The following is a 26,347-nucleotide window of genomic DNA, read 5'->3' as shown; positions in this document are numbered from 1 at the left end:
CCATAGATACCCATTATTGGGAGGCAGGTAGAGACTCATAGAGCTGGTTTAAGCAGGTTGCTCCCAAGTCTTGCACAAAGATGCACACTGTTTGGTGTGGCCCTTCAGAATGGGGCCTGCCTAATGCAGCTCCTTAAAGGGGCCTTGACTGGTGCTGCAGGTCAGTTGGAGTGGTCTGGGGGAGGAGTTGGCCAGTCTCTACCCTGCCCAGCTAATATGCATTGGTGGCGGGGGAGGGAGGAAAGAGCTCTAAGAAGCAATGGTGGGGTCTCCTCTCTCACTTCCAGCTGCAGCGAATCTCTGCAGCTCTCTGTAGAGTGGCTGTGTGGTCTCCAAGCTCTGCTCTGGCCAGCCTCTATCCTGCCCAGCTGATGTGCAGTGGTGGCAGGAGTAGGGAGAGGGGGCTTTAGGGGGTGACATTGGAGTCTTAGCTCCAGCTCAAAAGACCTGGAATCTCTGACAAGCCCTTCCGTGCTGGTGACCTCCTTTACCCATAGCCTCCACCTTTTACCCTACTTGCTCTATTTTGTCATTTCCTCACATTCATGTGCAGGTAGGCTCACTTGGTCCCTTTTCAAAGAAGGCATTTCAGCTGTAGTCCAGGAGGTCAAGCAGCTGGCAGGCACTTCTAAACAGAAGCATGATAGTCTATAAGCTTCTTGCTTCAGATTCTTCATATTGGCTTAATGCCTTATTACGGATTTATAAACCTGTAAGATGTTTGAGATCTTCTCAATTGAATCTTTTAGAGGTCCCTTCAGTTCGACATGCTCAGTTATTTAGTACAAGGGAGACCTCTTTTTCCATAGCAGCTCCTACTCAGTGGAATCTCATTCCTGTGGAATTGAGGTCTTTGGATGATGTTAAAAGATTTAAATTAGAATTTAAAGAGTTTTTACTCCGCCGTGCTTATAATATGTAACAGCCTGAAGTATGTGTAATTCAGTTTTCAGTGAAAAGAATGTGAGAATATGGTTATTAGAAAAATGAGAATAATGTGAGTAGAGTAATGGCTATGAGCTTTCATTAATGTCAACTGACGAATAATAAATAACGTGATCTAGGGACATAGATACCATTATTTGGTAGTATTTTTCCCCCAGTTTCTGTGAAACTAAAAATTTTTTGTCTGAAGTGTGTGTTTATTATTGTTTTTATTATGTATGTATTTTTGTTCATCGCCTAGGCCTATTCTGTGTTAGGCGATCAATAAATTTTAATAAATGAAAAATGAAATAAAAGAAGGCTCTGTGTCCTAAAACTTTCCTAATGCTATGGTTTCTATTCCTCTTTTCTCCCAGGGTGCATAGCTTAGCAGGGCCCAGCATGTGATACATAACAAGGTATAAATACCTGCAGTATTCGAATAAAGAAATTCTAACAGGAATGTTTTCCTTTCCCCTTGTGTTACAATCCTGTCTGCAAACCCCATCCCGCGGACAGACTCTCACCTTCTTCTCTCTCTCTGGCCGACGCCACTGCTTTTTCATCGTGGCCCAGACCGCCACTGAGCTGTACCTCCCTTCTTCTTCACGGCCTTGCTGCTGCTGCTGCCTCTTCCTGTGCAGCTGGAGCCGCGCCGCCGACTCATCCTCTGAGGCCCAAGTGCTGATGTCAGAGCTCCTCTTCAGCGGAACAGTGCCGCCGTTGCCTCCCTTCTTCTTTGGGACAGGAGGTCACCCCCAACATGGCTTCTCTTCGCAGCAGGAGCCGCCGTCGGCCTGCTCTTTCCTTCCACCATGCGGCAGGATGCCGCTGCAAGCCTTGGCTCCTCCCATCTTCCTCCGGGACTCCCTCTCGGCGCGGGTGCCCGCCTCTCCTCATATCTTAAAGGGCCAGAAGCAGGAAGCACCCTTCAGCCCTCCAGTTGATGTCCCTAGGGCACTTCCTGGACCTGCCCTTTAAAAAGGCCCTGCTTCAGTTCCTCAGGGCCTTCGGATCGGTTCACATCTCCCTTGGACCTCCTCCAGCTTCCAAGGAATCCATCTACTGCTCCTGTCCAGATGACTTCGTGTTCTTCGTGTTCCTGATATCTCCATCCGATGTCCTGGGTCTCATCCCTCATCAGATCTCCTTCATGGTATGTTCCAGTCCCTGGCTTCCCTTCCTGAAGCCCTGGAGTTCCTTGTCTGTGTCCAGATGTCCTTTCGTCCAGATGCCCTCTCGTCTGCCTGACCAGATGTCCAGAAGTCCACTTGTCCTGATGTCTCTTGACCCCCTCTTCCAGATGTTCAGAGATCCAGATGTCCAGGTTTCCAGATGTGCAGATACCCCAATGTCCGGGCGTCCGGAGGTACCATTCTCTTGTGTACCATTTTCCTTCATTTCTTATCTCGATACTGAAGAATCCGCAGCAGCCTTGCTGTCCACTGGACTTCGTCTCCAGCCATCCTTTGTGGGAGTAAATCCATCTCATTTGATATCCGTCTTCAGGTGACTGGAGTCTCCTTCCAGCTGGACTTCTCCCAAGCACTGTCCAGATCCTCTTCTCTCTCCTGTGCATGTTCCGTTCTCCGCATGGTCCGTGACTAGCCTTCCAGGTTGTGTAGGGCGCGCAACGGGACAGGGTGGACCAGTCCACGTCGGGACTCTTCCACGTCTCCAAGAATCTAGTCTCTTCTATGTACTCTGACTCTTTTCTTGTTCCAGGGTCCAGAATCTCCCTTTCCAGTTCCTGGTCTCTTCGTTCCCAGCCCTCTGCCTCTGTCTGATTTCACTGGGCCTTGTAGCTCAGCAGGGGGCTGATCCTGTTCGTCTCAGCTCAAGTGTACTTGCTCCGTCCATGCCTGCACTCACTCACCTCCCTTGGGGCATGTCTTGGGGCTCCTCCCTGAGTCGCCTCATGGGCCAAGGGCTCACGCTCTCCCAGGAGCAGATGATCGCGACTCCGCGTCCCTCCTCAGGGCCCACAGGGTGCGTTTGTAATATCTTGCAGGAGATGCCAGGAATGACAGCCAGCTAGGGCCTTCAAGGCAGCATGCCACAGAAGAGGCATCCAGAGCTCCAGCCAACACTTCTGATGAGGAAGACAGCAGTGAGACCACCTGCTGCCTTTTGAGAAGAAAGGTCAGAGCTAGGTAACAAGCCAGATATCCATACCTGGGAACTTTCTGGATTTCCCCCGGAGACTGGGACATTTTGCATTAATTGCCAGGTCTCTGGAGAAACACTAAGAAGCTCCGGGCCTCTCTGTTTATAATTCCAAACACTCCCCTTCCTCAGAAAGCCGACAGAGAATAGAAAGAGAGGGGTGATTCTGGAGCAGATGCTGCAGGCAGCTTGTGGGGAGAAACTGGAGGGGGCTGCAACACACAAAGCTCAGTCTGCAGCTGGGATTCCAGGACTTGGACTCAATCAGTTGAGGGTAGAGTCAGGGAGCTCCGACACTTGTAAGGGAATTGGGAGCAAAGAGTGCTAGGGCCAATGAGGGAGGATGGGGGAAAAGTGGTGGTGGTGGGTGAGAGGAAGAGACTTTCAGTGTGTATTAATGGGATGTAGTGGTGGAAAAGAGAACGCTGATACACATTATTCCTCCTGCCCCTTCCCCCCCCCCCCCCCCCTCTAATCAACAGCAATCTCAGGATGACCACAGCTCAAAAGTTCCAGGTATGGGGATATCCCTCCTGCAAGTAAGCCTGAAGATGTTAAGGGGGAAGTGGTCCTACCAAATCAGCAGTTGGTTGGGGAAAGGCTAATTCTGCAGATTGATAAGGTGATCCTGGCACAGCTGTATCCTTTAACTCAGAGTGTGGACTACATATGCCACAGTCTTGGAGAAGATGTGGAAGGAGAAGCAGAGCAAATAGGAGTTCCACGCATCCCCCCAATACACATACCAGCAAATTTGCCTCATCAAACCAAGGAGTCCTGCATGACCTATCCTTGCCCAGGGCCTCCTCTGGATTGGCAGCAGCAACATATAGTAGTGTTTGATTATTGCTACTTATCTGGCAAAATTAGCCAAATAAGTAGTGCCGCCCTCCCACTGACTATCCAGCTAACTACTTAGCTGGATAAATGACTTTATCTAGCTTAAGTGGCAGCAACTGACGTAGCAGTTCAGCTAAGTAGCGCATGGCGGTTTTCATTATCGGGGTCAATATGCATAATCTAACCCACAAAACATATAAATAAATTAAATAAGAACTTTATTATGGCTTCCAAACTCAACAGGAACTCCATCCCTAAATTTAGGGTTCAAAGGCTTGTTTAAACAACCAGGTTTTGTTTTTTTTTTTGTATTTAATATTTTTAATTGATAACTGCAATGTGCATAACAGAATCAGCAAAACGATCGTATAAACATAGCCAACTAGAGTCGAAACAGAGATAACAGTGATATGCAGTGATATACCGATTTATAGGTATATATATATATATATATATATATATATATATATATATATATACATACATACATACCTCCCCCCCTCCCCCAACAACCAGGTTTTTATTAACTTCCTCAATTTCTGATATTTGGATTCTTTGTGTGCTTTTATTGGGATAACATTCCAAAGTAAAGGACCTTGGTAGCTGAAAGATGAATAATGTGTGCCTTTAAGCCTTATGGGGTAGATTTTCAGAGCCCTGCTCGCCTAAATCCGCCCAAAACCGGGCGGATTTAGGCGAGCAGGGCCCTGCGCGCCGGGAAGCCTATTTTACATAGGCCTCCCGGCGCGCGCAGAGCCCCGGGACTCGCGTAAGTCCCGGGGTTCTCGGAGGGGGGCGTGTCGGGGGCGTGTCGGGGGGCGGGCCCGGTCGTCGCGGCGTTCCGGGGGCGTGTCGGCAGCGTTTTGGGGGCGGGTACGGGGCGTGGCTACGGCCCGGGGGCGTGGCCGCGCCCTCCGTACCCGCCCCCAGGTCGCGGCCCGGCGCGCAGCAGGCCCGCTGGCGCGCGGGGATTTACGTCTCCCTCCGGGAGGCGTAAATCCCCCGACAAAGGTAAGGGGGGGGGTGTAGACAGGGCCGGGTGGGTGGGTTAGGTAGGGGAAGGGAGGGGAAGGTGAGGGGAGGGCAAAGGAAAGTTCCCTCCAAGGCCGCTCCGATTTCGGAGCGGCCTTGGAGGGAACGGGGGGAGGTAGCGCGGCTCGGCGCGCGCAGGCTATACAAAATCGATAGCCTTGCGCGCGCCGATCCAGGATTTTAGTGGATACGCGCGGCTCCGCGCGTATCTACTAAAATCCAGCGTACTTTTGTTTGCGCCTGGAGCGCAAACAAAAGTAGGCTGTTCGCGCTCGTCTGAAAATCTACCCCTATTTGCATTGAGTCAATAGATCTTGATTAGAAGATCTCAAAGATCTTCCAAACTAAGTGATCAGAAGTTTGAACAAATATAGGGGAAGACAGACCAGTATAAAATGCTTTAAAGAATAAGCATAGAATTTTGAATCTAATTCTACAAATAGGCAGACAGTATAATTCTATAAGGCAGGGTGTTAGATGATCATATTTCCTATGTACAATAATCAACTTGACGTTAGTAGTTTGTAGTCTATTTAATAGTGTCATAGGGAGACTCTGCAATAGGCTATTACAATAGTTTAATAATGTGAGAATTTAGGAATGAACTAATAATTGCAGTTCAGATTTTTCCAAAAAAGGTCTATGACAGTGAATGTATCAAAGATTAAAAAAAAGTCTGGATCACTTTTGACATACCCGGAGACTCCTTCTCTAGGGTTACCTCTAATCTCGTCAGTTTTTCTTGTAGTGGAATGTTAGATCCAATCATCTGAGGAGAAAATTTCAATCTGTCTCCCTTCCTACTGATCCAGATTGCCTCTGTCCTAGCCAGATTCACGTTCAACCTGTCATCATGTAACCAACCTACCACATCAAGGCATTTTTGAATTTCATGAGTTCATCTGGTTGACTATCATCAAGAAAATCCAGGACCTGCAACTCATTGGCATGCATGTAACAATTACTGTATATCCTCTTTCTTGAATTAAATTAGCTAACAGTGCAATATACAAATTGAAAAGAACTGGGGTCAATACAAGGCCCTGTGGCTCCTCTCAGGTTAAAATAATCTTATCTGACAATTCATTGTCCCATTTAAGCTAAAAGGTGTGATCTAAAAATGATGTAAACCATGTAAGAGCAGCTCCCGCAATGCCTAATTCAAACAATCTAAGAATCACAGTGCCTATCTATATGGGTAAATGGCTTTGAAAATTATCCTCAAAGATCCAAGTGTAATTAATAAATGATGATTTACCTTTGTTAAACCTGTAACATATCAACAATGCAGTGAACTAATATCTCTGCAGGCAAGCTTCTCAGAGTGTAAAATGAATTTGTAAGCAAATTTGAAAGGCTGTTATCAAAAGATGCATCATATCCTAGGGAACCTCAGCAATCTGCAGTGGTAGGATGGCACCCTCTGCTGGACTTGGTCACATCAGCAATTAGCAATGCACAATATTCTGAAGTTAGCATTTTAAAGAATTAAATAATATATGCTGCTTAATTTGCAGTCTTTCAACAGTTCATGTTCAACATGCAAATGCTTACTTTAGCAGACTAGTATGGTTTGTAGAATTTAGGGGGGGAAAAAAAATAACCCACAGATTTTGCACCAGTTCTCCAAGGGAATGTACACATATGGAGGGGAGGTTTAGGTAGTAGTGTAGGGGTTAGCTTGATGTTACGCAGGTAGAGAGTCCATCAGCTAGGGTGAGAGAACATTGTACAGATCTCATCTTTGTGTGAGTTTCCTCACGCCGAAGGTCATCAAATATTCACAAGAGCGTACTGTTCATACGTCTCACTCTGCTTGCAAAAGTGGCCCCTAACCCCTACACTACTACCTAAACCTCACCTCGAGTTACTAGGTGGGCCTCCTATAGTAGCATAAATAGCTGCTTTCTATGATGCCACCTCAGCTGTTCTCTCTCTCTCTCTCCCTCACACAGCTTAATGCAATTGAAAAAAGTGTAGCCATTTTTGGCATTAAAATTGTGCGATATTATGTGTTATGGCTTCACAAAGTGTGAAGATAGCCCGCTTTTTCAGAAACCCCACCCCAGACTCCGCCCCAATCCCTCCCCTTTTAAAAATTTGCATCACGCCATGCGTTATGGTGCTTATCGTGTGCATTAAGGCATTTTCACACGTATTAAGGCGTTTTTCGCGTGTGAAAACGCATTAACGCCAAAACGCAATTTGAAAAATGACCCTAATAGACAAATTGGCTGAGCAATGGTGTGCGGACTTGAGAATTGAGATGGAGGTGTCTGACATCAGCAGGGCATTTGATGTGCTTTATAAATGTTTGGTTCCTGCTAATCTGCGAGAGACTCAATTCAAGATCATTCACAGATTCTGTCTATCCAGAGATCTGGGGGCTAAATTAGGTCTGTGGGCCTCTGACGAATGTTTGAAATGTTCTCATCTGCGTGGTGATTTCTGTCACAAGTTCACTGAATGCCCAGAACTGCACTCTTATTGGCAACAGGTGTTTATGGTGGTTGAAAATGTCTTGGGATGCACTGCTACATGGGCTAGTGACCTCTTATATTTGTACCTTTTCTCTAATACTCGTAATCTAATCTCCCTGGAGGGGGTCAACACTTTATTGTTCTATCTATAACTCTAGCTAAAAAGATTATCTTATTCTACTGGAACTCTGCTGTCACCCCTCCAGCGCACGCACATGGACACACGATTTTATAACATGCAAGCACCGGTGCACACATGTTATAAAATCGGGGACGGCGCACACAAGGGAGGGGTGCATTTTGTAATTTTCATGCGGTGACGCATTGTTGCTTTCCCCAGTTCCCTACCCTCCTTTCCCCTCCCCAACCACTAAATTTAAATTTTTTATTTTTTTTACCTTTTTGGCACAACTTACTTCAGCTCCTGCGCTGAAGTAAGTTGCATGTGCTGGTAGAGTGAACAATGCGCTGTCCCGGCCTGCCCAAAACATGCCCTCCGGCTCCCTCCTTCCAAGAGGCCTGGCACTTGAGCGCATCCCGGCCTTTTTGTGCGTGGCTGGGCCTCTTGAAAGATTCACCTGCTGCGCGTAAGGCCCGGCCACACACAAAAAGGCTGGGATTTATGCACGCCGGGCATTTAAAATCTGCCCTTAAAGGAGCTGCATTAGTAATAAGAGAGGAGCTTCCTCAGGGTCAGCAACAGCCTTGTATACATTCGTAGGAGGTTGGTCCCCCTTACCTACAGCCATGAGAGGTATGGTATTCCAAGCGGTATTCAATTTGTCTTTGACAAATTGAGAAAGAGTTGGGAAAAGGATTTAGAGAATATGTATTTGATCATAAGCAATGGCAGGAGGCTTTGCAAATGTGAACGTTACATAAGGAATACTGATTCCAGATTGATAGGATTGCCCTATGAATAATGTTATAGGCTAATTCCATCAAGGATCTATAGATTCTGAAACACATTATCGAACAGGTGTTGAGGGGATACAAAGTGGAAGGAAGTTAAACTCATTCTCTGGAATTGCTTACCATTACAAATCTTTTGGCGAAAAATATTACATTTTATGTCATCAGTTACTAGCTTGAACATTTTAAAAGGATGGTTGAAGAGGAAGGGGGATAGGTTTCTGAACTGAAGATTAATTTAACCAGATCTAAAAACTTGAGGAGTTCTGAATCTGCTAAATGAAGGGAGTGAATGATTATGATGAAGATATACTCATTTACCTGGAACTGCACTGATTTTCCTTAAAAATCTAAAACAAGAAAATGTTGCAGAAGATACTAAGAGGAATGCAGTTACACATGAGAGTAACTGATGAGAAAGCAAAGTTGCTTACCTGTTACAGGGGTTCTCCGTAGACAGCAGGATAAATCAGTAGTAATGAACAATGCCCTCCCATGCACTGCTACTGTATGATACTTCCCCCCTCATGTTAAGATTTCTCAAAGTTTAACTCTTGTTGTTTACCTCTCATTCTACGCTGCTCTTAAGTTATCTCCCCCCCCCCAGTTCCTTCTCCCTGTTATTATGTAATTTTAGACCTACTATTCATATGTAAACCGGTATGATGTCCCTATGAATACCGGTATATAAAAGCCATTAAATAAAATAAATAAATTTGACAATGCTGAAACAGACTAGTTCAGAAATATTTCTGAGCGCGTGCAAGAGTTCATGCACGCAGTCGCTGCCTCATGAACCTTTCAGTGTCTTCCAGAGCTTAAGCTTAGCAGTCAATTCTCTAGGGAGGAGGACAGGAAATAAATATATGACTAACTCCTGTTATAAGTAAGCAACTTTGCTTTCTCTGAAGAGAATGTTGAAAAGGCTAAAATCATTTTTGGAGCCTAAGAACAATCATTGTTGCAGGTTTAGGCTATTGTAATTTGCTGTTTTTAGGAGTTCCTCAAAAGACCATTAGACCTTTCTAATTTGGCGGCAAGAATTTTGACTGGTACACGTAAATATGACCACATAACCCCAGTTTTATTCAATCTTCACTGGTTACCGATACAGTACAGGTACAATATAAAGTACTGACACTAAACCATAGTATTATCATTAATAGTGATGTGCCATGGCTTAGTAAAAGACAACATGTGCACACTCTTTCACATAATTTGCAATCCATGAATAAAGGTCTTTTAACTGTTCCTTCAGTTCAGCAAGCAGACTTGGGTGAGGTAAGGGATAGAACGATTTCTGTAGCAAGCCCAATAATGTGGAATACCATGCCAGAGGATTTAAGAATGGTAACAGATAAAAACATTATTTAAAAAAGGGCTGAAAACCTGGTTACTCCAGCAGGCTTTGAGTGCATTAATTTTGGGAGCCTGAGATAGACTTGATGTCAGAAATATTTTACTATTGTTTTTTATTTTAATTATACTTTAGTGCATTTTATGATTGTTTTATGATTATGGCTTTTATATGTTGTGGTATATGTTTTTATTGTTATTTATTGTCATTTTATGAATATTTTATTGTAAACCACCATATATCTTTATAGGTAGTATATAAGCAATATCAAATAAATAAATACATTTATTAATTTAATCACCAATTACTAATGGGGAGGCCCAAGCTGAGGGCTGACTTAGAAGGAGCACCTTAACATACAAACAAACCAAACCTCACATGGTGGATAAAAAAGTGCATTCATTTGAAATACATGGATAAAACATAATGAATGAGTCCATATTTGTTTCATTTGTGGACCCCAAAAAATAAAGGGGGGACCCCACAAATGAAGCAAATATATTTATCTCATTTGTTTATGTCTTTCATGCAAGTCTATGGCTGTAAATTGTGGATCAAAAAAACAACTGGTAACTATAGCAATCAATTCTTGGCAGTGTGACCTCATAGGCTTGTCAGATCTGAGACAGGACAAGTTGGTAAGGCATCCACAGATAGTGCAGAATCTTTTTAAATAGCCTATAACTGCTATCTGTATTAAATAATACTGACTCACTCCCACTGTAACGTCTGAGCATGTGCAAAAACCAGCTTGTATTTCCTCTCTAGTTGTTGGCAGAGAAAGATATGTTTGTAGAGGTTCTCACCAAGTTAAAAAAAAAAAAGCTTACAAATTGGTACTGATAAAGGGCTGCTTCTGATCTTCTCTGTGCTTTAATGGTATAACTCACTGTGCCAGCAAGACAGAGGCAGTGGCACTATTGCTGTTTTTGGTTTTTGTTTTCGCTATGGGGTTCAGGGTAAGAGACAATGTGGAGACTGAAGCAGTGCTAGTGATTTTTTTGTCTCTGGACAGTGAGGTGAGCACAACACATTGACAGACTGACGAGAAGAAGAGCCTTACAAGCTGCCAATCTTTTAGATTATGTTTAGTGTTTAAATAACACCTTTTTTTGCATGGAATCAGCAGTGCACACATTCACTGTATTTATGTCTGTCTGATAGACAGTGAGTAGTACTGTGAGAGCGGGTACGGTTACAGTATCAAATAAATTCATTTGTAATATCCAAACTCCCAATAGGCAGTGCACCAACAAAATCCATCATGTCAGGAAAAGGGAGAGGAGGGAATGGCAGGCTTGGCAGGGTCAAAGGAAATACTGCAAAATTATTTATTTAAACGTTTTTATATACCGTCATTAAGTTATTTACCATCATAATGGTTTACAATACGGCACATATATATATATATATATATATATATATATATATATATATATATAATATAAGATCATACTTTACATAGAGGGTGCCAATATTATATGGTAACAGATACACATTAAGTACTATTTGGTTTATGACATGGAGTTTACATTGATGAAATTCTCATGGGAGAGTATATGCTTTTGCTTTTCAATCTGTCGGTTGTTAACTACAATTATCTGAGGAATAAAATAATTTCCAGGTAGTATCTGGAGATTATGTGCTGGGTGATCTATATCCTCTTATCCTTATTTATTTGCTTGCGTCATTTTCTTTATAGAAGGCTTGTTTGAAGTGCCAGGTTTTGAGGTGTATTTTGAAAAGTTTATGATTTCTCTGAAGTCTTAGATCAAGGGGTATAGTGCTCCATAATATGGGACCGGTCAGAGACAGGGCACGTTCCCTAACCTGGGTTAGTCTTGCTGTTTTCACAGATGGAATGGTTAAGAGAGCTTTGTTTGCAGATCTTAAATTCCTCTGAGGGACATGTACTCGAAGTCCTGTGTTCAGCCATTCTGCTTTTTCGTCATGGATCAATTTGTGTATTGTGCAAAGTGCTTTGAACTGAACTCTTTGTTCTATGGGTAGCCAATGTAGTTTGGCTAGTGTATCTGTGATGTGATCTTTTTCCCTTTTTCCAGGGAGAATTCTAGCTGCGGAGTTTTGTAATATTTGCAGTAGTCTTATTGTAGTGTAAGTTAAACCAAGTAGTAATGCATTACAGTAGTTAGTGCTTGCAAATATCAGTGATTGAAGCACTGTGCAAAGGTTTGGCAGCAATAGTAATGGTTTAAGTTTTCTAAGTACTATAAGTTTAGCATACCCTTCTTTAACCTTTAGTGTTATGTGCTGTTTGAGGTTTAGCTCTGTGTCAATTATTACTCCAAGGTTGCGTATCTTCTCGGCTAATTCAATTTTTTGGTTGCTGTTGAGAATTATTGGAGTTTGCGTAATGTTTATGCTCTTTCTAAGTGTATGAATTCAGTTTTATCGATGTTAATTATCAACTCCATTTGGTTTAGTAGTAGTTTTATTATGTCGAGATACATAATGGCTAAACTTATTGTTTTTTCAATGGTGTCCTCTATTGGTAGGATTAATTGAATGTCATCGGCGTAAACATAATGTATGATTCCTAGTCCTGCAAGGAGATGGCATAGTAGAAGTAGATATATGTTAAAGAGAGTAGCTAGAAAGTGCCGATCCTTGTGGAACTCCTGTTTTTAGGGTTATTTTTTCAGATAGAGTGTTATTAATTTGTACTTGAAATGTTCTGTTGGTTAGATATGACCTGAACCATGTGATTGTGTTACCAGGTAGTCCTATTTTTCTTCGTCTTTTTATTAGTATTTCATGATTCACTGTGTCAAATGCTGATGATAAATCCAGTAATACCAGAATATAATGTTTTCCACTGTCGAATCCTCTTAGTATATTATCTGTTAATGCAAGTAAAAGAGTTTCAGAGCTGTAGTGCTTACGGAAGCCATGTTGTGATGGGTAAAGGATATTGTTATTATCTAAGTGCTCAGATAGTTGTTTTTGCACTGTTTTTTCAATTAATTTTGCCATTAGAGGTAGGTTGGAGACTGGCCTATAGTTTGCTAGTGTTAGGGGGGTCCATGTTTTTTATCTTTAATATTATTTATTTAACACTTTTAATATAGCGACCTTCGTGGAACACATCAGGCCGGTTTACAAAAAACTTAGACAGGCAGAAAATACAATGAACACAGGGGGGAAGAGGGGGAGCAGACGAGAGCAGGGAGTAGCGGGGGGCAGGGGCAAGAGCAGCTGGAAAGGATAGGGCAGCAGAGCGAAATGAAATAGGAACTCTAACTGAACGAAGAAGTAACAATGGCAAAATATCGCAAGAACAAGGGTTCTTTATGAGGGGAACGCAGGAGAAGGGGCTGGAGGAAACTGGGAGAGTATAGGGCAGGGGGAGGGACAAGGGAGGATGGGGGGATGTGAGAAGAGGGGAGGGGAGGGGTCAGCTGGAGAAAAGGGTTGACTAAGTTCCAAGAGTGGAGGACGGGGGGGGGGGAGGGGTAACAAAGCTATGTCTGGTTGAATTCCGGGTAGGCTTGCCTGAAGAGCCATGTCTTGATGCCTTTTTTGAAGGTTTGCAAGGAGGGTTCAAGACGTAGATGGAGGGGAAGTGAGTTCCAGAGTGTAGCGCCGGCAATGGTGAAAGCCCTTTCTCTGGTGTTGGTGAGGTGCGCAGTTCTGAGGGGTGGAGTGTACGTGGTGCCTACGAGGGCGGTTCTGGTGGGGCGGTTAGAGGTACGGAAGCGTGGTATGTTGTTGAACCATGCAGCCTTATGTTTGTGGAGGGCATTGTGAAGGATGGTGAGGGTTTTGTATTGGATGCGGTAGGGGATCGGTAGCCAGTGCAGCTCCTTAAGTATGGGGGTTATGTGTTCAGTTTTACGGGTGTTAGTTATGATTCTTGCCATGGCATTCTGTAGGATTTGTAGGGGTTTAATGGTGGAGTAGGGGAGGCCTAATAGGAGTGTGTTGCAGTAGTCGAGTTTAGCAAGGAGGGTTGTCTGCAGGACCAGTTGGAAATCCTGGGCGTGGAGGAGTGGCTTAAGTTTTTTAAGGATGTGGAGTTTGTGGAAACCCCCTTTTAGTAGGGACTTAATGTGAGCTTTAAAGTTGAGGTGTTGGTCTAGTGCGATTCCAAGATCTCTTACAGAGGGTAGGGGTGTGTGGGTTAAGGAGGGGACGGTGGCAGTAGGGAGGGTCGCATATTCCGGTTGATTGGAGATGATGAGGATCTCAGTTTTTGTAGCATTAAGTGCGAGGTGTAGATTGGCTAAGAGGGAGTTGATGGTGATGAGGCAGGATTCCCAGTATTGCAGGGCGTTTTTGAGAGTAGTTTGAATGGGAATGAGGATTTGAACATCATCGGCATACAGGAAAAAGTTCAGACCGAGGTCTGAGAGAAGGTGGCAGAGGGGCAGAAGGAAGATATTAAAAAGCGTGGAGGATAGGGAAGATCCTTGGGGGACCCCTTGTGACAAAGGAATATGTGAGGATTCATGTTGTCAAGTTGTACTACATATTTTCTGTGGGTGAGATATGAGGTGAACCAAGATAAAGCCGTGTCAGCGATACCTATCTCTGCCAACCGGGAAAGAAGGATTTGGTGGTTGACAGTGTCAAAGGCTGCCGAGATGTCAAGAAGGGCAAGGGGGTATGATTTCCCTTGATCCATGCCTAAGAGGATGGTGTCGGTGATTGCTAAGAGGAGGTTTTCAGTATTGCGACCTTTCCGGAAACCAAATTGCGATGGGTGGAGGATATTGTGGTCCTCAAGGAAGTCAGTGAGTTGTATATTGACTACCTTCTCAAGGATCTTGGAGATGAAAGGCAAGTTGGAGATAGGCCTGTAGTTTGCTGGGTCAGCGGGGTCAAGGGTAGATTTTTTAAGAAGGGGTTTCACCACAGCAAGCTTAAGGGGATCAGGGACTTTGCCGAAAGTAAGTGAACAATTGATTATGTCTGCTAATGGTTTGGCAATGGCGTTAGGTATGGAGAGGAGGGATTTTGAGGGGATTGTGTCTACAATGTGTGAGGCGGGTCTCATCTTTTTTAGGATGGTTTCTATTTCCGGGGTGGAGGTAGGGTCTAGGGACCCAAGGCAGTGACTGGAGTTGTTAGAGAGCGGGGGTGTGGGGGAGGGCTTGGTGGGGAAGCGTAGGAGAATACTATTGATTTTGCTCTGGAAGTACTTTGCGAGTTCTTCACATTTTATGTTAGTATTACCTCCGTAGGAGGTGCAGGGGGAGGACTTCGTGAGATCTGCAACATAGGAGATGATTGCTCCTTTCAGTATTGTTACGACTGTCGCTGCCCGACGTCTCCACTCCGCCCTCCTTACCTCTCTAGCGACTCCTCCTGCGGTTGACGGACGTTTGGCTGCCGCGGCGTCTGCCTGCCGTCCTCTCCGGCGTCCCCGAACCGGCTTGGGCGCTGCTTCCTGCCATGCTATTCAGCTGCCTTAGGGCGCATGCGCTGCGTGGCCCTGCTTTAAGTACCTTCAGTGGCACGAACCTCAGGGGCATCCCCCTGGGATGATGTCATGCATCCAGGATACATAAGGCCTACACGATTGCTAGCTAATCGAGTTAGCAAAGGTTTCCTAACGGATGGGATTCGCTCTCCATACCTTGCAACTCTGCCTCCTTTGGACCTACTCTATTTGGGGTACCTGCTCCTCGGGGGCCTCTCTCTCTTTTCTTATCTTTCAGGTCGCAATCTGGAACCGGTACTCGCTCCTCGAGGGCCCATGTTCCTGGACTCGCTACTTGGACTCCACTTCTGCCAGGAAGACCCCGCTCCCTATAACATCTGTGAGTTACCATCTCTGTCTCTCAGAGCTATTCCCTGGAACAAGGTACTTGCTCCTCGAGGGCTTGCCTTTACTCCAGCTCCTGTGCTCTACACTGAGAGACCACTGCGTGAGTACATTACCGAGGCTCTATTCCTGAACTCTGCATATCCTGCTACTACTCATGATATCAGTTCTCCCTATTATAGCACAGCCATTGTGGATTGCCGTTCCAGAGCCTGAGGGACTACAAGCCCAACTGGGCTACTTTCCAGCTCACTACTGCCACCTCTGGTGGTTCACCATTCCTGTATAATAAAAGAACTAGTGTCTGTGAGCCACTCCCCCAGAAAGCACATTTGACAAGCCACACTGTAGGCCCGAAAATCAGGCATACCATAGCCCCCTTTGTCTCTTGGGCACTCCAACGTCGTATAAGCAAGTCGCGCTCTCTTGCCCTTCCATAAGAAATGTTGCATTATAGCATGAAGATCCCCCGCCCACAGCCAGCAGGGAGTCATATGCAGCATATAAAGAATCTTAGGTGTCACCACCATTTTAATGAGAGCACACCTGCCAAATAGATTCAACGGGAGAGAGCGCTAAGTCTCCAGTTGGGTCCGTATTAGGTCTATGAGGGGAGTGACATTGAGATCATACAAACGCTCCAAATTCCTAGGGACCCAAATCCCTAGATACTTCAACCTGTCAGCTGCCCACCTAAAAGGGAAGGGCCCGTCCCATCCCAGGAGTGTTGCAGCCAGGGATCCACAGCCAGAGCCTCTGAGTTTGCAAAATTTATATGAACGCCCACCACCCTCTGAAATTGTTCAAATAGAGTAATAATCACAGGTATACTGGTGTGGGGCCGCCCAACAAAAAGCAAAATGTCATCGGCAAACTTTGCTATTTTGAGATGATTGCCCACACTAAGCCCCCAAAATTGCTGCTCTCCCCGCACCGAGAGGCCAAGGGTTCCATGGCTAATACAAAGAGCAGGGTAGAGAGGGGGCAGCCTTGGCGCACCCCACAATGCAAATCAAAGGAAGGAGTTAGCATGCCATTCACCAAAACACTAGCCATAGGATTACTATAGAGGTCCTCTATCCACTGTACAAAGGCTCCCGTGAAACCGTATTGTCGAAGTACCCAAAACATGTAGTCCCAGGACAGAGAATCAAAGGCCTTTTCAGCATCCAAACTAAGAATTACTGCCTCCATCCCTGAATTGTAACTCAAGGACGGTATCAGGCGGTGCATATTACGTACTCTCTGTTGTCCCCTAACAAATCCTGTCTGATCGGTATGAATTAAGGAGGGCAGCACCGCATTAAGCCGTGCCGCCAACACTGTAGCTAAAATCTTGACATCGACACAGAGTAAAGAAATAGGCCTATAAGAGCCCACTTCTGGTGGATCTTTGCCCTTCTTTGGGAGGACAACTATTACTGAGTGATTCAAAGTCGCCGCCAGTGAATTTGTCTCTAAAATCCCATAATAAAATTTTTGAAGGGGCGCTAATATCAAGAATTTAAGGTTTTGTAAAACTCAAGTCCCAGACCATCCTGTCCTGCTGCCTTCCCCAATTTATGCTTTTGTATTATTGAGTACACTTCTTGGTCCCCAATGGGGGCGCCAAGAACCCTGACTTGGCCTGGTGTTATCCGTGGCCAGGGGAGTGAGTTGAACAGGGCCTCTGTAACATTTAGGTCCTGCCGTTTTGCCTCGTACAACTCCCGGTAGTATTCAAGGAATCTTTCCGAGATAGCCTTCGCAGCAGTCTGGTGACTACCTTGACAGTCCTTAATGCCCACTATAGCTTTCTTATGATCCCTAGGCCGCACCAGGTTAGCTAGTAGGCGACTGGCCCTATTACCATATTTATATAACTGGTATTGGTAGTAGCAAAGGGATTTGGAAGCTCGCTGGTGTAGTAAACCATTCAAAATGGTTCTAGCTTGGTCCATCTGCTCCTTGTGTTCCAGGGTCATATCAACCACGTGTCCCCGTTGTGTGTTTAACACTGCTGTAAGCCTTAATATTTCGGCGTTTCCCTGACGGTTAGTCCGGGCCACATAAGCAATGATCTCCCCATGCATAGCAGCCTTCCCCGCTTCCCACAATATCGCGGAAGAGACATCTGGAGTGGAATTAACTGATATATACTACTTCCAGCACCCCTGCAAGTGAGTGTGAAATGCCTGATCCAGATAGAGATCCGGTCGGAGGCACCAAGAAAAAGGGGGTCTTGGGCCTTGCCCACACTGAAAACAGACCGTGACCAGCGCATGGTCCGATATGAACCTGGCCCAATACTCGCCTCTTCCACCCTGGAGAACCACTTGTCAGACACCAACAAGTAATCCAGCCGGGAGTAGGTCTGATGAGGGTTAGAAAAAAAAAGTAAAATCTAATTCTTCCGGATGCAGGACACGCCACACATCTAGCAGCTGCAATTCAGTACACAAGAAATTTATACCCCCCCCCCCTCCCCCTGCTGCTGATCTTTGACCGTATTTAGCTTAGGCGGTTTGCAATCTAGCTGCTAAACCAAATGTTAGCACGTTGAAATCCCCGCCAATCACCATAATATGGTCTGAGAAGTCAGCCAATATTCCCACTAAATGGGAGAAAAAAATCTTGGGAGTAAACATTGGGGACATAGATATTACAGAATACTACCTTTTGCTGACAGAAAACCCCGGCTGCAACCACATGCCTACCCTCCTTATTATGACAAGTGCGAGTAACCTGGAATGGCAGCTGCTTGCGAATGATGATGGCCACTCCCCGTCGTCGAGCGGTATATGAGGAATAGATACACTGGCCCACCCACTCTTTTTTAAGTTTACGATGTTCTGCATCACTCAGATGGGTTTCCTGGAGGAATACAACTTGAGAGTGTAGGTGGTTAAACAGTTAGCAATTTCTTCCGCTTAATGGAGGAGTGGATGCCGTCCACATTCAAGGTAGTAACCTTAACCGCCACCATCCCATAATCACCCAATTGTATATGGTGGGGCCCACATATGGGGCACCAATACTTGAGAAAACTTATTCACGCAGCCCCCCCCCCCCAAGCCTACGCTGCAAGAATAAATGACAATAGTTCCGGCTGACCTTATGCCTTGGTCTCAAACTTTGCACAGTGAACACCCCCCTCCCTCTCTACCATTCATACCTCCAGTAACCCATCGCAGCCATATCCACACACACACACACACACACTGACCTTCGATTGCAGCTTTAATTTCTTCTATGAAGGACTGAATTTTGATGAGGCACAGGTCAAAGGCTGCTGTCACGCTCTGTGAAACCTGGAGCAGGGCATCGTCGGAGACAGACTCCAGCACTTTTGTGCCAGTGGGAGCCGTGGCCATTTTGTGAGAGCAGGGCCAACAATTTTTTCTAGCACATATCAGGCGCATTACCTATGCACCTCTCACACACCCAGAGACGCCTGGACTATTGGCAGCGCTGGCGGGTAGGAACCTGATGTTTTTGCTCACTTCTGCTGGGGTTTTACGGCCGGTTTGGGGAGCGGGGTTGCAGAGCTCCGAATTCAGGTGTCCGGCTCGGTTATGTCATTGCCGGACGTCATGTGCTCCTATTTTTAAGCTTGTGTGCGCCCAGCAGCGTAAATCGGGTTTGAGCCTTTTGAGGGAATTTTATAATAGGTGCATGTCCACGCCATGACCAGTTTCACCAGTTCATCCAGTCTAGAGCTAGGTCATCCAAACCCCCTGGCTCTTTAGCCTGTGCTCCCCCCAGTTACCTCTTAAACCCTTAAGAGATGCCTGGAAACAGTTTTATTAAGACTTACACTTCCTTCGTAGCAGAACTAAAGTTATGCAGTACTGGACCTGGGCATGTGCCCTGGTGCATAGGTACTTGCCTGCACATCTTTTGGCCCTGCCCTGCAACACCTATACCCTGTAGGCAGGTTTAGGGGTACAGGGATCTGTCTGCTAGAAGTCACTCGTGATACACAAAATCATATACCCGTGTATATAATTAAATAACTCAATTTTTATTTATAAAATCTAGGGATATTGCTTACAAATTTTAATAAAATTAAACAAAAAATAGCAATTTAAAGGCAGCTTTAAGGGAATTAGTTTACTAGGGAATCTTTGTTAAATGAAATATATACATTGTAATCAGGGATTGTTGCAATATTTGTGTAATTTGGGAGTTAAAATGTAACTTTGTTGTATTTTAACATTGTATGTTTAGATGAGTGAATGAGAGTGGTATGAATGGTTTTTGATGTAATAGGTATGCTTTATGTATTTTAAAAAAGTGTTTAGAAATAAAAATTGAGTTATTTAATTATATACACGGGTATATGATTTTGTGTATCACTAGTGACCCATAATTATCTTAATTTATATCGGACCATTGCTAGAAGTCACTGCCAGTTGCTCTCCCACCTTTCTGCGATCCTATGTCAGGGAAAAGACAACATGTATTCTTCTCAGAAATGGACTTTTATTAATCAGATTTGGCAGGGCATAGCATTTAGAAAACAACAATTCCTATCTCTAACATTCTGGCCACTAAGCACCAGTTTTCCCTAGAGAAAGTTCTGTATCATGGGTAGTTTCACACATGTCAAACCTTAGCTTGCTTAAGATATTAATACTTGTGGCTAACTTACTTACCCCTGATTCCAACATCAGGTGATCCCTCAGTTCACCTCCAAAGCAGGTTCCAGCGTGAGAGCAGGAGAATGTGGGCAGGGGAGAGACTTGCTTCCTGGGCTTGGTGCTGGCAGAGCAGGCAGGCTGTCCAAGAAGGAGGCTAGCTTCTGGCTCTGGTAATAGCTGGCTGTCTGGGCTGCTTCTCATCCTTCCTCGTCTATGACTCTGTGCCCCTCTCCACATCTGAGTCAGGGTCTCCGATCATCTGGCCTTCTCCCTTCTCAATAGCAGGGAGGGTTGGTTTGCCTCTGGCCCCCCCCCCCCCCCCCCCCCTTTCGCTTCCAGGGACACCTCAGCACATGTTCTCGCTCTCTGGGTTTTCTCCCCAAGTTTGCATTCAAGGTTTGTGCCTCCTCTTCCTCCGGGGGCCCATTTCTTGCCTTCTTCCTCCTTTTGGTTTCAGGGTCACTCTCCCAGCGGGTCCATTCTACCTTTCTTTTCTCCTTTCAGGCTGCTCTTCCCCCAGAGGGTCCATTGCTTCCTCCTTTTTTTTTTTTCTCTTCCTTGCCCCCCGTCTTATGCTTCCCAGCTGATAAATATGCATAAGCTCATGCATAACCTTGTGGTGGGAGGAGGGTCCTTTGCAGGTCTTTTTCCCCCATCCCCATTACTTTGGGAGGGGTCATGTCTATATGCTAAGCTGTGTGTCAGAGTGTTTTTATCACTCTCAGGCTGCCCCTCCTCCCCCCCAGGGTGAGGTTCCTTCTGCTTGCCTGGCCGTCTCTGACACTTGCTTAGGATCTTAAGTCTTTGCCTCTCTGGCTGCACAGGAGCTGACAAACAGGCACATCTGATAAGGTATCATTCAGTGTATTAGGATAAGGCCTCTTCATTTTCCACAGTCACAATATTTAAAGTTCACCTGGGTAAATTTCCTTCTTTTGCTATAACAGCACCTGGAGCCTGTCAGAATTTGGCCTGTACATGACTATTATAATTCATAATTGGGGCATCAGTGGTAAACATGAGATATCGCCCTACAGCCCCACCCACACCATGCCCTTTTTTTGTCCGATGTGAGATATTTGCGAATCGGAACTTGTGCACAGCTTTTAACATCGGATAGAAACGTGCATGTCCTAGATGTGCGCACATCTCCCGATTTTGGTAAATGCCTGGCTTTCAAACTTCACCTTTTCGTTTGTACCTGAGGCAAGGGAGAGTGAATGTCTTGCCCAAGACCACCTGGTAGTGGGATTTAAAACCTAGTTTCCCTGATTTGTAGTCTGCTGCTTTAACCACTAGACTGCTACTACACTCAGTTTTTACTATTTCTTTTTGATGGCACTGGAAAACTATCTTCAGCCCTGACCCAGGAGTTACTTTTCCAGCAATACACCCTTATTTGCATGAGATTTCCATATGAGGGTTTTAAACAGTACTTCCCTTCAGGGACACACGCTGGTGTAGCAGGAAGTGATTCTGTAGCAAGGACCTGCTCTCCAGGTGATGTATTGTCCTCTCGCACTGAGGACAAGTCTCCCAGGCCTACTGCCCAGGAGGGAAGGGTTAGGATGGCCATCAAAGTTGGTGATTCGATTATTAGAAATGTAGATAGCAGGGTGGCTAGTGGACGTGAGGACCATCTGGTAACTTGCCTGCCTGGTGCGAAGGTGGCAGACCTCACGCGTCACCTAGATAGGATTATAGACAGTGCTGAGGAGGAGCCGGCTGTCGTGGTACATGTGGGCACAAACCAACGACATAGGGAAATGTGGGAGAGAGGTTCTGGAAGCCAAATTTAGGATTTTAGGTAGGAAGCTGAAATCCAGAACCTCCAGGGTGACATTCTCTGAAATGCTTCCTGTTCCACGTGCAGGTCACCAGAGGCAGGCAGAGCTCCAGATTTTCGATGCATGGATGAGACGATGGTGCAGGGAAGAGGGATTCAGCTTTGTAAGGAACTGGGGAAACTTTTGGGGAAAGGGAAGACTTTTCTGAAAGGATGAGCTCTACTTTAACAAGAGTGGAACCAAGCTGCTGGCACTAACTTTCAAAAAGGAGATAGAGCAGCTTTTAAACTAGAAAAAGGGGGAAAGCTGACAGTCACTCAGCAGTGCATGGTTTGGAGAAATGTATCTTTGAAGGATACTAATGAAACAGGAGAGTTAGGGCATCCCAACAGAGAGGTTCCATTAAAAGCAAACATAGTCCATGTGCCTATATGTAAAAACTCACCGAAGCTAATGATTTCCGAATCATCCCTAACAACTGAAAAGCAGGTTGTTAATACAAACAAAAAACACACTTTGAAATGTCTGTACGCCAATGCCAGAAGTCTAAGAAGTAAGATGGGAGAGTTAGAGTGTATAGCAGCAAATGATGAGATTGACATAACTGGCATCACAGAGACTTGGTGGAAGGAGGATAACCAATGGGACAGTGCTATATCAAGGTACAAATTATATCGCAATGATAGGGAGGATCAACTTGGTGGGTGTGTGGCACTTTATGTCCGGTCGGGTATAGAGTCCAACAGGATAAAGATCATACAAGAGACTAAATGCTCAGTAGAATCTATATGGGTAGAAATCCCATGTGTGTTGGGTAAGAGTATAGTAATAGGAGTATACTACTGTCCACCTGGACAAAATGGTCAAACAGATGATGAAATCCTAAGAGAAATCAGGGAAGCTAACCAATTTGGCAGTGCAATAATAATGGGAGATTTCAATTACCACAATATTGAATGGGTAAATGTAACATCAGGACTTGCTAGAGACAAAGTTCCTGGATGTAATAAATGACTGCTTCATGGAGCAATTGGTTCAGGAACCAACAAGAGAGGAAGCTATTTTAGATTTAATTCTTAGTGGAACGCAGGATTTGGTGAGAAGTGGTGGGGCCACTTGGCAACAGTGATCATAACATGATCAAATTTAAACTAATAACTGGAAGGGGGACAATAAGTAAATCTGCAGCTCTAACACTAAACTTTCAAAAGGGAAACTTTGATAAAATGAGGAAAATAGTTAGAAAAAACCTGAAAGGTGCAGCTGCAAAGGTTAAAAGTGTTCAACAGGCATGGACATTGTAAAAAAATACAATCCTAGACACACAGTCCAGATGTATTCCACACATTAAAAAAGGTGGAAGGAAGGCAAAACGATTAGAGTCATGGTTAAAAGGTGAGGTGAAAGAGGCTATTTTAGCCAAAAAAAAAAATCCTTCAAAAATTGGAAGGATCCATCTGAAGAAAATAGGATAAAACATAAGCATTTTCAAGTTAAGTGTAAAACATTGATAAGACAGGCAAAGAGAGAATTTGAAATGAAGTTGGCCCTAGAAGCAAAAACTCATAATAAAAACTTTTTAAAATATATCCGAAGCAAGAAACCTGTGAGGGAGTCGGTTGGACCATTAGATGACTGAGGGGTTAAAGGGGCTCTTAGGGAAGAGAAGGCCATTGCAGAAAGACTAAATGAATTATTTGCTTCCATGTTTACTAATAGGATGTTGGGGAGATACCAGTTCCGGAGATGGTTTTCAGGGGTGATGAGTCAGACAAAATGAACAAAATCACTGTGAACGTGGAAGATGTAGTAGGCCAGATTCAACAAACTAAAGAGTAGCAAATCACCTGGACTGGATGGTATGCATCCTAGGGTACTGAAGGAACTAAAAAATAATTTCTGATCTATTAGTTAAAATTTGTAACCTATCATTAAAATCATCCATTGTACCTGAAGACTGGAGGGTGGCCAATGTAACCCCAATATTTAAAAAAGGCTCCAGGGGCGATCCAAGTAACTATAGACCAGTGAGCCTGACTTCAGTGCCGGGAAAAATAGTGGAAACTATTCTCAAGATCAAAATCATAGAGCATATAGAAAGACATGGTTTAATGGAACACAGTCAACACAGATTTACCCAAGGAAAGTCTTGCTAACAAATCTACTTCATTTTTTTGAAGGGGTTAATAAACATGTGATAAAGGTGAACCAGTAGATGTAGTGTATTTGGATTTTCAGAAGACATTTGACAAAGTCCCTCATGAGAGGCTTCTAAGAAAACTAAAAAGTCATGGGATAGGAGGCGATGTCCTTTCATGGATTACAAACTGGTTAAAAGACAGGAAACAGAGAGTAGGATTAAATGGTCATTTTTTTCAGTGGAAAAGGGTAAACAGTGGAGTGCCTCAGGGATCTGTACTTGGACTGGTGCTTTTTAATATATATATAAATGATCTGGAAAGGAATATGACGAGTGAGGTTATCAAATTTGTGGATGATACAAAATTATTCAGAGTAGTTAAATCACAAGAGGATTGTGATACATTACAGGAGGATCTTGCAAGACTGGAAGATTGGGCATCCAAATGGCAGATGAAATTTAATGTGGACAAGTGCAAGGTGTTGCATATAGGGAAAAATAACCCTTGCTGTAGTTACTAGGGATGTGAATCGTTTTTTGACGATTTAAAATATCGTCCGATATATTTTAAATCATCAAAAATCGTTAGGGCCACGATACAATACCAATTCCCCCGATTTATCGTTAAAAAATCGTAAATCGGGGGAAGGGGGAGGGCAGGAAAACCGGCACACTAAAACCCCCTAAAACCCACCCCCGACCCTTTAAATTAAATCCCCCACCCTCCCGAACCCCCCCAAATGCTTTAAATTACCTGGGGATCCAGCGGTGGTCCAGAACGGCGGCGGTCCGGAACGGCCCCCTCAATTGAATCCTTTTGTCTTCAGCCGGCGCCATTTTGCAAAATGGCCGCCGCAAAATGGCGGCGGCCATAGACAAAAACGATTCGACGCAGGAGGTCGTTCCGGACCCCCGCTGGACTTTTGGCAAGTCTTGTGGGGGTCAGGAGGCCCCCCCAAGCTGGCCAAAAGTTTCTGGGAGTCCAGCGGGGTTCAGGAAGCGATTTCTTGCCGCGAATCGTTTTCCGTACGGAAAATGGCGCCGGCAGGAGATCGACTGCAGGAGGTCGTTCAGCGGCGGCCCGGAACCCCCGCTGAACGACCTCCTGCAGTCGATCTACTGCCGGCGCCATTTTCCGTACGGAAAACGATTCGCGGCAAGAAATCGCTTCCTGAACCCCGCTGGACTCCCAGAAACTTTTGGCCAGCTTGGGGGGGCCTCCTGACCCCCACAAGACTTGCCAAAAGTCCAGCGGGGGTCCGGAACGACCTCCTGCGTCGAATCGTTTTTGTCTATGGCCGCCGCCATTTTGCGGCGGCCATTTTGCAAAATGGCGCCGGCTGAAGACAAAAGGATTCAATTGAGGGGGCCATTCCGGACCGCCGCCGTTCTGGACCACCGCTGGATCCCCAGGTAATTTAAAGCATTTGGGGGGGTTCGGGAGGGTGGGGGATTTAATTTAAAGGGTCGGGGGTGGGTTTTAGGGGGTTGGCTCACGATTTTAACAATTTTTCACAATATTTTTAAAACCCAAACGGCAACAATACGATTCCCTCCCCCTCCCAGCCGAAATCGATCGTTAAGACGATCGAGGACACGATTCACATCTCTAGTAGTTACACGATGTTAGGTTCCATATTAGGAGCTACCACCCAGGAAAAAGATCTAGGCATCACAGTGGATAATACTTTAAAATCGTCAGCTCAGTGTACTGCAGCAGTTAAAAAAGCAAACAGAATGTTAGGAATTATTAGGAAGGGAATGGTTAATAAAACGGAAAATGTCATAATGCCTCTATATCGCTCCATGGTGAGACCACACCTTGAATACTGTGTACAATTCTGGTCATGGCATCTCAAAAAAGATATAGTTGCGATGGAGCAGGTACAGAGAAGGCCAACCAAAAATGATAAAGGGGATGAAAAACTCCCCTATGAGGAAAGGCTGAAGAGGTTAGGGCTGTTCAGCTTGGAGAAGAGACGGCTGAGGGGGGATTGGGGGATATGATAGAGGCCTTTAAGATCATGAGAGGTCTTGAACGAGTAGATGTGAATCGGTTATTTACACTTTCAAATAATAGAAGGACTAGGGGGCATTCCAGTCTAATCGGAGAAAATTAATTTTCACGCAACACTCAAAGCTCTGTAATTTGTTGCCAGAGGATGTGGTTAGTGCAGTTAGTGTAGCTAGGTTCAAAAAAGGTTTGGATAAGTTCTTGGAGAAGTCCATTAACTGCTATTAATCAAGTTTACTTAGGGAATAGCCACTGCTATTAATTGCATCAGTAGCATGGGATCTT

At 44.8% G+C, this 26,347-nt stretch overlaps 1 protein-coding gene across 2 annotated transcripts in view; it reads left to right on the top strand.

Moving 5' to 3' along the window:
- The first annotated feature begins 5,652 nt into the window (after positions 1-5,652).
- Positions 5,653-26,347, top strand: part of LOC115095299 (probable palmitoyltransferase ZDHHC1) — a 172,517-nt gene continuing 151,822 nt past the window's right edge. The window contains exon 1 of one of the 2 annotated variants that reach the window (XM_029608796.1): positions 5,653-5,916. In XM_029608796.1, the coding sequence (XP_029464656.1) occupies positions 5,911-5,916 (6 nt within the window). In that variant the 5' untranslated portion in view covers positions 5,653-5,910. Of the gene's footprint in view, positions 5,917-18,890; positions 18,957-26,347 lie in introns of those variants that run through there. The other variant, XM_029608795.1, reaches the window with a different exon arrangement.

Source organism: Rhinatrema bivittatum, chromosome 7, assembly GCF_901001135.1.
Source record: "Rhinatrema bivittatum chromosome 7, aRhiBiv1.1, whole genome shotgun sequence".
In the NCBI taxonomy this organism is placed as follows: domain Eukaryota; kingdom Metazoa; phylum Chordata; class Amphibia; order Gymnophiona; family Rhinatrematidae; genus Rhinatrema; species Rhinatrema bivittatum.
Note: the sequence above shows the minus strand (reverse complement) of the source record. Positions and strands in the feature narration are given on the sequence as shown.